At 43.7% G+C, this 11,268-nt stretch overlaps 2 protein-coding genes across 3 annotated transcripts in view; both read right to left on the bottom strand.

Annotated features, from left to right (window-relative positions):
- Positions 1–469: 469 nt before the first annotated feature.
- On the bottom strand, positions 470–4,531 carry fam110a (family with sequence similarity 110 member A). Its single transcript, XM_034696347.1, has 2 exons — positions 4,369–4,531; positions 470–2,308 (listed from the first exon to the last, which is right to left on the bottom strand). The coding sequence occupies exon 2, from the start codon at positions 2,115–2,117 to the stop codon at positions 873–875; it is 1,245 nt and encodes a 414-aa protein (XP_034552238.1). The 5' UTR covers positions 2,118–2,308; positions 4,369–4,531; the 3' UTR covers positions 470–872.
- Positions 4,532–7,017: 2,486 nt separating this feature from the next.
- Positions 7,018–11,268, bottom strand: part of prickle3 (prickle homolog 3) — a 36,397-nt gene continuing 32,146 nt past the window's right edge. For both annotated transcript variants that reach the window (XM_034696772.1, XM_034696773.1), the window contains 4 exons: positions 10,797–11,138; positions 10,398–10,703; positions 9,929–10,312; positions 7,018–8,260 (listed from right to left, as the gene is read on the bottom strand). In XM_034696772.1, the coding sequence (XP_034552663.1) occupies positions 7,815–8,260; positions 9,929–10,312; positions 10,398–10,703; positions 10,797–11,138 (1,478 nt within the window). In that variant the 3' untranslated portion in view covers positions 7,018–7,814. The remainder of the gene's footprint in view (positions 8,261–9,928; positions 10,313–10,397; positions 10,704–10,796; positions 11,139–11,268) is intronic.

The raw sequence follows: 11,268 nt of genomic DNA, 5'->3' as shown, positions 1-11,268 counted from the left end.
ATGAAACCAGTTCATCCAGTTATTCCTCTCTCTGAAAATTACATACTCAGCAAAATGTACAATGGTTTGAAAACAATTACCCCATTACATTTATTCTAATATATATTTAATATATGGACTTTAATCTTAGGCTGCACAAGGCAACCAGGGAGTTCTCAGAGGAGGCTGAAAAGGCAAGCTTCTGGCTATGGCTGAGAAGAAGGAACAAAATATGGGGAGCAAGCAGCTCCTGAAGAAGGTTAGCTGCAGGGAGTGTCAGGGAGACGTCCCTGTTCACTGCCCCGCCACCAGGAGATGTTCTGGGCTAAGGGGCGAAACATCAATGAGCGGTGGTCCCCAGCTGATGACCCTGCAGGCACCGTTGGAGGTGCGGCAGGCCAAGGGCCATGCAGGAAGAACACCTACCTGTAAAACAAATCCCTCTGATGACAGTTATCACAGTTCTCCAAATAAATAACTGAACTTTTGATGAGATGCTTTCATCATTCAATCTTTAATAGCGTCCTTTAACAGCCTGAGAGTGTGAACGTGAGCGGAGATGACTCTCCAGCATCCGTATTATGGACACACACATACACACACACACTCACTCAAAAAAAAGACAGGTCATTAACAAAAGAATTAAAGACGTTTTCAAAGTAAAAATAGCACTCTGTCTTTCAATAACACAAATTTCCATGAACTTCTGATGTAAAAAATAAAAACAACAATTAACAAAATCAACAAACATGGAAAGCAAATGTTGGTGTGGGAGAAAACTGTATCCATCACATCACAGTTACTGTCAGCTTAATCATGCACTCACATCAGTCTTTCTGACGTATCGTCCGTACTTTGTTTTCAAGCTTATTTCAGACCATTTCAACACAGTTCTATAAATCTGTACTCTTATTTGCATTGTCCTTGTCGTGACGAAGTCCATACAGCCATTTAATCACTCTGGCATTCCTCTCAATCACAGAAACACCATATGGAGCGCGGGCTGCAACATTTCCAGCAACCTCTTCCTCCTCCTCATCTTCCTCCTCTCTGCCTGAGCCTGCGACCTCTGACCCCGGAGCGCTCACGCTGCGGAAACGTGCAAGAGACACAATGTCAGAGCTAGATCCAGTCCACTCCTGCAGGTCTGCTGGGTCCAGACCGCACAGGTTAAAGAAGCGCTCCAGCTCTGTGCCGGCTCGGGAGAAGCGGTCGCTCATGTCTGATTTAGACCGGGTTAAAGAGGGGCGTTTTCTAGAACTGGAGGAAGACAGACGAGTGATCGCAGGAGAGGGAGGAGGAAAAACAGGCAGGTTCAGAAGAGGTAGAGCAGGGATGGGGGTTCCGTCTGGAGAAGAGGCTGGGTTTTCAAGTTTAGGTGGAACAGCTACAACAGGTTTCAGAGGACTTGTTAACCTGGGGTGGAGAACACGAAGGTTTGAGGTAGCCGGGCGGAGCGGAGACTGGGAGTGTAAAGGCTGAAGGGGCTGACGGATGAACTGAGGCGGTCTGCAGGGCGTCCTTGCAGGTCCGGCCTGAGGCATGACATCCACTCTGCGTACTGTACCTGCAGCTGGACCGAGGGAACCAGGACTCTCAACTCTTGCAGGACCAGAGGCTTTTAACCTCACTTTAGCTGGACTAGACCAATCAGGGCGGGGAGGGGGGCGTGGTCTCTCCTTTTTCTGTGGCGTCCCTGCAGGGATCTGTTGAGGCGAGCTTTCTGCACCATCAGGTCTGTCTTTTGCATTCACACTGGATTGTGGTCCATCAGTCACACCACTGATGAGGTTGCTAAGATGCGCCAAGTCTAGCTGGAGTCCCTCCTGCTTTGCTTTCATAGGGGTTGGGGTCTTCCTGGTGGGCCTCAGAGCTGTTCCAGGGCTTAGGAGAGGTTTCCGGACCTCAGCAGGCTTCACAGGCTGCTGTTTAGAAAGAGCTACCTGACTCTTCACATATTTTGCCTTGTCTGCTTCCAGCCGCTCCACTGCACTCTGCTTTGGTCTGCCTGCTGCTGCTGGGAACTGCCGGTAGAAATCTGGACCCACTGGACCCTTTGGGCGCAGGCGTGGGGGTGTTGCAGCTAAAACTGTCCTTGCTGGTTGCCTCAGCGGGTGTTGGAGCGTCTCTGAAGGCATTTTGTAAAAACTAGAAGTCCAACCTGTCCCTGTGCACTTCCTGTTTTTCTTTGTTCAACTTGGAATAAAATCCTTGGTTCTGCTAAAACTGCAAAGCTATCCTGTGCTTGTGCCTTTGTCAAGCTGTCTCATGGTTGACTCCATTTAATTAGGGTAAAGATGACTCCTCAACTTCTTGGCGTTTGGACTTCCTGTAAAAAAAAAAAAGAAACCATTAAACTGGTTAGGAGCGAGCAGAAACCTTGGGGGTTGTTAATGAGGCCAGTGAGAAAGTGTAAAACACTGCAGTTCTTCCGCTTTGTATTTAAATATGTTCTAGAAATATTGACTGATGTGATTTGTCCGTGTTGTTCTGTTTTTGTAGTTCTTTGTATGTATGTAACTCTCTGAGGCTGCTACCTTGGCAAGGTCTCTTTTTAAAAGAGGTTTTAATCTCAATTGGACAACCTGGTTAAATAGAGGTTAAATAAAAAAGAATGATATCCACTTAAGCAGTCTCTAAAAGACAAAGAACACCTGTTACAGCTCATATAAATATGCCCGTCTTTACAGCAGAAACAAACAGGTTTACAGCCTGGTTTCAAAAAGGTTTTGGTTTCTGTTCCAGGAATTCTTTATTGCTAACAACAGTACAGGGTAGAACTTTTTTTATAACTTGTTTGTTTTGATTATATCAAGGCTGAAAGTTGTTCATTATGGCACATTATGACTGATTTAATTGACAAGTGGTCGCCTGGTAAGCCGTTTGCTAGGCCTCAAGGCCTCAACTGAAACTTAATGCTAACAGGTACTAGCTTAGCAAACTACGGAAGAGGATTAGGGCCATTGAAAAAAAACCCATCATAGTTAATTTTTTTATCATTAATAATATTCTGAGAAAAAAGTCAGAATTCTGAGATTAAAGTCAGAATTCTGAGATAAATTTCAGATTTCTAACTTTAATCTCAGAATTCTGAATTTTTTTCTCAAAATAAAAATAATAATAAAAAAATGTATCCTTAGTTTCTTTTCTTTTTCTTCCGTATCAAACAGTTAGTTGGAGTTAGCATTTCAAACATTGTGACTGCCATTTTTTGGCTTCATAATGTCACCACAGAACTCTATGGGTGACGTCCCTGCGACGACGTCCATGTTTTAAACAGAGATTGGTTGAGAGAGTACGTAAAGGACAGAAAGTGTTTACCAACTCCTCTTTGGGAAACTTTAAAAATAATCCAACCCCACCAGAAACTACACCTGTAAAAACTCCGCTTTGTAAAGTGGCAGCCATTCAGCCTCTTGAACCCTTTCCTCCTGCTGCAAGTTCATTCAAACAATCACTCGGAGTCATCCATCTCTCTGCAGACAAACACAATAAAAGTGACACTTCATTTTCAGTCGGTAGACGGCCTGTGAAAAGGGTGGCAGAAACTTATGTGTCTGTGTGCCTGTGGGTGGGTGTGTATAAGGGGGTAATGGGGAAGTGCAATGGAACAGCTGTCAGCAAGCTATTGTCTGGAGGCGATACAGAGCAGATCACACACACTGACAGCTGCTGTGGGAACAATGGCTTCTCTACTTTAAATTAAGCAGTAACCAAGGTTTGTAGTGATTTTTTTCTTCCTTTGAATAAAAGTAAATAACACAAAATGTTAGAAGCTAGAACCCATCATTTGCTTTGACATGAGGGTGTTGGAGGTCTTGATAGTGAACTTGATAACCTCCTTCTGCAGGTCTGAACACACTTAAAGATAGTGTGTTTGAACACTCTGCATCTGTCGGTCACATTCTCCACATATCTGCCATTCCAGTCTCAGCCAGGCCAAGCAAAGTGCTGCCAGAGCTGTGGAAACTTTCTGTACCTCCACTCTGACCTGTGTCAAAAACTCCCCAAAAAACAAGGCAATCCTGGAGGCCAGCAGGACTGTGATATATGGAACTATGGAGGAGCAGCAGCATGCAGGCTGGTGTTACAAACCAGAGAGGAATGTGAAGAGGAGGGCAGACAAACAAAAATAGAGCCTCTAATTTTGTGTTTCTGAGTCAAGAGGCAACATGTCCTGACTTATAGAGTTAATGACAAACATGGAGAAGCAGGAAGACACAGAAACAGAAACAAAAGCAGCAGGTAAATAACAGAAAGAAGTCCAGCATGCACCCAAGGCCTACTCATCAGTCTTGCCCTGACAAGCCCAGGCCTGCTTAAATTAAAGGTGTGGGTTTCATGTAAACACTTCTATGTTTATATCTAACATTTCTACAGAAAACCCACCTTGAATGTTGGTTGAATCTCCCGAGTGTGTCTTCGTTTCAGTCTTTAAGTCCACAAATCCTCCGTGCTGTCCCTGCTGAGGAGAATGTATCCAAATGTGAAGACAAACCTGTTTGACAACTCATGTGTGCTCCTCCTGGCCCCGCCCACTCTCCTCTGATTGGTCCAATCGCTCTCCAACAAGGATGTTAACTGACTTTTTTGAAATCACGTGACCTCCTTATTGTTTTGTGCTGCAGGTTGGAAGGTGACTGATAAGCACATTGTGTGCTGGTATCATAAATCTCCGACACACTTAAAGCTGTTCAAAGGTCTATGTTGAGGAGAGGAGTCAAAAGTATTCACATTCATTGCTCAAGTAGAAGTATAAATACTAGGGTTTAAAAAGACTTATGTAGAAGTTAAAGTATCAACTCATGCTTTTCACTCAAGTAAAAGTGTAAATGTACAGGTTTCAAAACTACTTAAAGTGTAAAAGTAAAAGTAATGTAAGGGGGAAAATGCCATTAAGGACAAAAGCTTAGGCTGCACCACAGGGGCCTATAGTGCAGTGGTTCTCAAAGTGGGGTCCTGGGACCCCTGGGGGTCTGTGTACCATCCGTGAAATAATTAAAATACATTTAAGATAAATTATAAAATGGTGCTGTGTCATTCAAAACAGCATAAATACCATTGTTATGATACCATTTAGTGGATCGAAGGAATATGTCAGTCTTGCTACTGTTTATTTTCTGAAAGCGTTTAAGATCAATTACTTGAAAGTATAAATGCTGTCATGTTGAGTCCACAGGGAATGAAATGACCCTCTGTTTTAAAGTATACAAGTGGTATTATCATGATTCAAATTAAAGTGTTATCTCTTTATCACTATGGTACAGGTCTGAAGTATTTAGATTGATACGTTTTACAATGCAAATATTTCCAAAGGCATTTAAGAGTGCAAATGGTAGTAAGCATGTGCTTAATCTTTGTTACAATTATAAGGTCCTTGGAAAATGTTCTCCCCTGTAAGGGGTCCCTGACTCCAAAAAGTTTGAGACCCCCTGCTATAGTGCACTACCCCACCTCCCAAAAATAACATTCTTCTAAAGGCCATAATGACTATAATGTTATATTAATATGTTAATGTTAAAATATTTGGGTTGCATCTGTTTCAGTCTCAATCATGCCCATTGAAAATGAAAGCATTTTATTACAATGCAGATACATTAAAGTAGGGGTTCCCAAAGTGTGGGTCGTGACCCTTTGAGGGGTCGCGAAAACCCAAATGGGGGGTCATGAGATGTCTTCCAGAATGTTTATTTTTTTTAATTATCTAAAAACAGTACATTTGACCCATTATAGTAAAACATATCTACAAAAATAGTAGCTAACCTTGAAATAAAATCTTAAAAATAGAAAATGTAGGGGCACTGGTGGCCTAGCAGTCTATGCGCCCCACATATAGAGGCTACAGTCCTCGTCGCAGGGGTCCCGGTTCTATTACCGGCCAGTCGACCATCTCCTGCATGTCCTCCCCCACTCTCTACTCCCCACATTTCCTGTCTCTCTCCAGCTGTCCTATACAATAAAGGCAAAAAGGCCAAAAATATAACTTAAAAAAAAAAAGAAATAGAAAACCTAATGAGTTCTCTGCCTTTCTTTTTGCCAGATGTCTCCTAAGTTTAGGGTTAGTGAACAGTTAATTATTAAAAGCATCAGTAGCAGTAGGTTAATTCATTAAGGCACAGGAAACAGACACATGCTCATATAGGTAGGCTCATTTTCTGCAGACCAGCTAAATGAAGCCACATGAAATCACTTTGAGGGACAGTGGGGGTCACAAGACTTTGGCACCCATATTTTGGGGGTCGGAGGCTGAAAAGTTTGGGAACCCCTGCATTAAAGAACCATATATGTGTACTACTGAGCATTAACGTGTTTCATGGAGCGGAAGATATGATGACTAGTTGTTGCCTTTAAGTATTGTAATAGTGCAAAAAAGTCAAACTTCACAGTTATGTTGCATTTATTGGAATTATGTACATCCAAGCATCAAGCACCCACACACATCCAAGACCCAGAACTGCTGGTGTTGACCAATAGGGTCTTACTCAACACAAAGACTAGATCGCTTCAAACTAATCTAGGCTAGCCAAAACGTTTGATTACTTTATTAAGACACGATCACAGCAACAGCTTCTACTATCACCTCTCTCTGTCATTCTCCTCTATCCCTCTTTCAAGACCCAACTCGGTCGAGGCAGGATGGCTGTCTAACATGAGTCTGGTTCTGCCTGAGGTTTCTGCCTGTTAAAAGGAAGTTTTTCCTCACCACTGTAACTAGCTAAATACTGCAATGTGCAATGCTCATGCTGGATTAAGGTGGGGTAAGACTGAGTCTTTATCTGGGTATGTTTTTGTCTTTTTATGTTTTTTTGAATGATGACAAGCCGGAATGAAAACAAGCCGAAATGAAAAGGAGTTATGAGGCTATTTTTAAAATGTAAGGAGTAAAAGTAAAAAGTTGGCTGAAAATAATTACTCCAGTAAAGTATAGATACCCAAAATTTCTACTTAAGTAAGGTAACAAAGTATTTGTACTTCGTTACTTGACACCTCTGATGTTGAGTGTATGTTAAGTTAGAAATAAAGAACACAAACAAGACAAATAATTAAGACACATTTAATAACACAATAAAACTTTGCCACTTACTCAAAAAGAACAGAAGCAGTCATTATAATCCAATCCTTTTACCCAGACTACAAAAAGGAAATCACCCTCCACCAAATATATAAAAATAAATGATCTTAAAGTCAAACAAGTGTTTTTTGTTCTTTTTTAAGACATACATGAATACAAATTTTGCAGTTTTTGTTCAGACTTTACAACAACACTTGTCTTTTTTTGATTTTCAACATATAAAACTATCACAATGTGCTAGAAACTTGTCACGCCATGTAGTTACATTTGGCCATGTAGTGTTCATAACTGTAAAGTATTACAGTTGTATATAAATTGCACATTAAGAGCACAGAAATGTGGTTACAGTAGAGATTTAAATAAGATAAGATGTGCTGTCTGTTCCTGGTCATCTTTGCTGCTCAGAGTTTGCATACGTGAATCTTGTTTGATGATAGGAACTGTAAGATTACAGTGCAGTTTGCTTTCACTCTCACTTATAATCAAACATCACCAGTACTCACTCCACATTCATCACCCTTTGTTGTACACTGCGACGTTTCAATGAGAAGTCGGCACCGTACAGGTCTGAGGTTTATTGTGCTTCCCTTTGCTGAGCGGTGAGTCAGGGGCAGCAGCTTTGTGAGTCTGCATGTGAGTGTTTCATTCACCACATCATAAAACTGATAAAGAGCCTGAGCACCAGAGTAATGAGGGCCATTAGCTCCTCTTGTGCACCATCGTTTAGAAAACAACATGCTGCGTATTGATGTTTGTGTCAGGGTTAAGAGATAGCACAGTTTTTATCTTTGTCCTTTGCACCCAGACTGTGGGCTCGTCTCCGCCTGAAGCTTCCTCTCAGGCTCGAGTCTCTCTGCACCTCCCTCTCCTCTCCTCTCCCTCTGCCCTCCTCCGGTTCCTGCTTTCGAAGCTGCGGGGGCAGAGGTATCGGCTGTCCCAGGAAGAAGCCCTCTTCCTCTGAGTCTGAGGACGAGGAGCAGGTCGAGCAGGCGTCTCCGTGTTTGTACTGGCCTTGTTGGAGGGTCAGAGAGGTGGGGCTCCGGTTGTCTCTGTCCCTCTCACTTCTCCAGTCCAGGGTCTCGAGCCGAGGTCGGTCTGGACGGGAGCGCCTGCAGCGCCTCTCTGTTCCAGGGTGGAGAGCTGGGTCGGAAGGGACACGGGATCGGTTCCAGCCTCGCCTCAGACTCCGCTGCTGATAGGAGGATCCGTCTGTTTGGAAGAGTCACAAAATAAAGTTTTACTTGAGTGCCAAAAACTGTCTGAAAGAATCTGATGACACCTGGTATTAAATACATTATTTGGAAAGACTTGGAAGGCTCAAAGTGAGACAATTTAGACCTGTTATTTGAATGTGTTCTTAAAACAATACTTGTGGTCAGATGTCGCTCTTTCAATCTACAAAACCAGAGGAGTCTCATGGGACATCACACTCCCACAAAGGTTTTGGTTTCTGTTCAGTGTGACCCAGGACACACGTGCTTACACTCTGCTTCAGGAGAAAACTCTACTTTATTCACTCACTCATTTTATTGTTTGTTCACCAACAGCTTTAATCTTATCCACACACAAACACACCTTCACCTCTCCTCTCTTGATAAACACAGCGGCCTGACCCACCCTGTCTGCTGTTGTTCCTGTTTGCTGTCACGTTTCTACTTTTTAGTCAATATTTATCATTAGCTGCATTCAAATAAAAAAAAAAAACTCCAGAAAACTTCCCATCATTTTAAGGTTGAGCAGCACATGTGAACGCAGACAGCCCGAAGTTTCACCTTGACTTTACAAGGACTTTTTTCTGCCAGCACTTGAGAATTCAGCAGGAGATGTTTGAGAGAAATCACTGCACATGAGCAAGTGGTGCAAAGCCAGAGGAGAGACTCATAACTTGAGTATAAAAGTATCCAAGGTTGAAAAGGAGGAATCAGTTTTAAGATGAGAACTGTGAAGTTGTTTGCACATCTACCTGTTCACAATTGGGTCACACAGGGCAGGCTGGTTCAGTTTGTTTCAGCACGGTACTCAATTATTTATTTCAACTGTCCAAAGTTGGGTAAGGTACCAAAATAACCAATCCATACTGTCCTACTTTTTTTGGCACCCTTCTGTTGAGGTACAGGCGTCACTATTGAACTCTGAAGAAAGGGGGAAACTAAACACACTGCAATCAACTGATTGGGTGATTGGAGAGGAGGCAGGGTTTTCAAGAGAGTAATTTCAAGAAATTAATTTCAAGACAAGATGTTTTAGTTTTTTGTGAATATTGTCAACGGGTAGCACTGCCCCATGTATGACCTCATAGGTGCAGACATCCTCTGACACATTGGTGAAGATAAGGTGCAGAGGGAACTGGACTGCGCCTTTCTGAACAAGAAAGTGTTCCTGCCTATTTTGCAAAAGATGACTGCAGAGGAGTTTGTGTGGACATCTGAGCAGTGCCAGACCAGGTTTAGAAAACTCCAGAGCAAGTATAGAAAAATGAAAGACCACTGATGACCAAGCTATGACGTAGCAGACTCGGCTATCACCCCTGCATACCAAGTAAAGGTGCGGTTGGTTGTGGAAACGCAATCAAGGTCAGGGTTTACCGAACAATACCAAACTGTACTGAACCAAACCAGACCGCTTGGTAGAGTAAGTTTCTGTTGCTTTGTCCAGGGTCATGTTATAAATATTACACCCTGGTTTTCACAGCATGCTTTTCATGTCTTGTCCAGACCCATCTCCTACCCACACCCCCCTTCTCCGACAGGGGAGATTAAACTATGAGAGACAGGCAGCCTGCAAAGTTATAATCTGAGTGCTGGAGACACTGTCATGCACTCTTCTTGTGATGGTATCAGGCACACGTTAACATCAGGGTCTTAAGTCTATTCTCACCCAGTAGATCCATCTGTGGTGGGATGCCTTTCTGTAGATTCAACCTGCTCCCGAAGCCTTCTTCCACCTCCTCTTCCTCTTGCTGGATTTCCTCTCCCTCTTGCAGTTCCTCCTCGTTCTCATCTTCATCCTCGTCCACAGAGTAGCTGCTGCTGATCGGTTCTCTGAAGCTGACCCTGGCTGTGCTGCTGCGGGTCAGTGGGGGCGGGGAGTCTGAGGGTCTGTCCTCTGGTGGGGTGAGGTCTTGGGGTGGCAGCTCCGGTGCCATCAAGTCTTTAGATTTAATGGGAAGAGGAGGCGGGAGGATGGAGGGGTTGGGCAGGGGAGGAGGCGAGTCAGGTGAGATGAGGTGGTTGACGTGAGATTTTATCTGAGGAGGAAACACTGCGGAGAGAAAATCAAGGAGTGTTTTAGTAACGATAGTGAAAGTGATGTTCAGCATTTAAAGAGTACAAAGACTCAGTGATACCTTGCATAACTTGATTTGTCTTTTCCACCCAGTTCCTGCAGTCCTTGGCCGTGGAGGTTCCTCTTGAATTAAGACCAGTTAGTCCAGTATTTCCATTAAGCTGTCCCTGGAACTGTAGACCAGCTACAGGAGGTTTGATGGCACAGTCTGCTGGCAGTAAACTGTAATGAGGAAGATCACTGGGCCAGGATGGACCTAAGCCATTTCCTAGATGAATGTGAGGAAGAGGGGAGTACGAGCCTCTGGGATGAGTATGAGTATTTAGTGAAGGGAGTCCATTTTGCACTGGAGCTGTACAGTGAACACCTGATGAAGAAGAGGAGTAAAAATAATGAGTGAGATGAGTTTTTAAAAGAGGTTAGAACCAAATTAATTTTGACACCAGCATTGCGTGGTCACCTCTGTTTTCCACTGCAGTGTTGACGTAGTCTCTTGCAGGAGTAATAGGAGGTTTGATGCCCTCTAGTGGCTGCAGCGGGGAACCACACTGTGGCTGCTGCTGCTGTTTGTCTGCCGTCCCACCACGCCTGTGCTGAGGCGTTCTGCCCTGCAGCGCCGAGTCACATGAGTCAGAGTTGTTGGGGTCTTCGCCCAGAGAGCAGGGTCTGGAGCAGTAGATGAGTCCGGCTCGAGGGAGGAATGGACGTCCCAGCAGAGGGAGCCGACAGCGGGCGCAGCAGAAACACGTCTCCACAGCATGCCAGTGCTGACCCTCGTAGGTCATCTGACCCTGATCTATACCTGAGAGGAACAAATTCCTTTGTCAGCTGCAGAATTTAAAAGTCTACCTCTGTTGTCTGGAGAGTGTGTGAGTTCTGCATTTTGGAATGGATTTCAACTCATTGCATTTCAACAAACTAGAGTTATTTTA

This window comes from Notolabrus celidotus, chromosome 11 (genome assembly GCF_009762535.1).
Source record: "Notolabrus celidotus isolate fNotCel1 chromosome 11, fNotCel1.pri, whole genome shotgun sequence".
Lineage (NCBI taxonomy): Eukaryota > Metazoa > Chordata > Actinopteri > Labriformes > Labridae > Notolabrus > Notolabrus celidotus.
This window is presented reverse-complemented; position numbering and strand designations above follow the sequence as displayed.

Bases quoted from the DNA above. Each gene is read 5' to 3' on its own strand.
- fam110a (XM_034696347.1), bottom strand. From the start codon at position 2,117: ATGCCTTCAGAGACGCTCCAACACCCGCTGAGGCAACCAGCAAGGACA.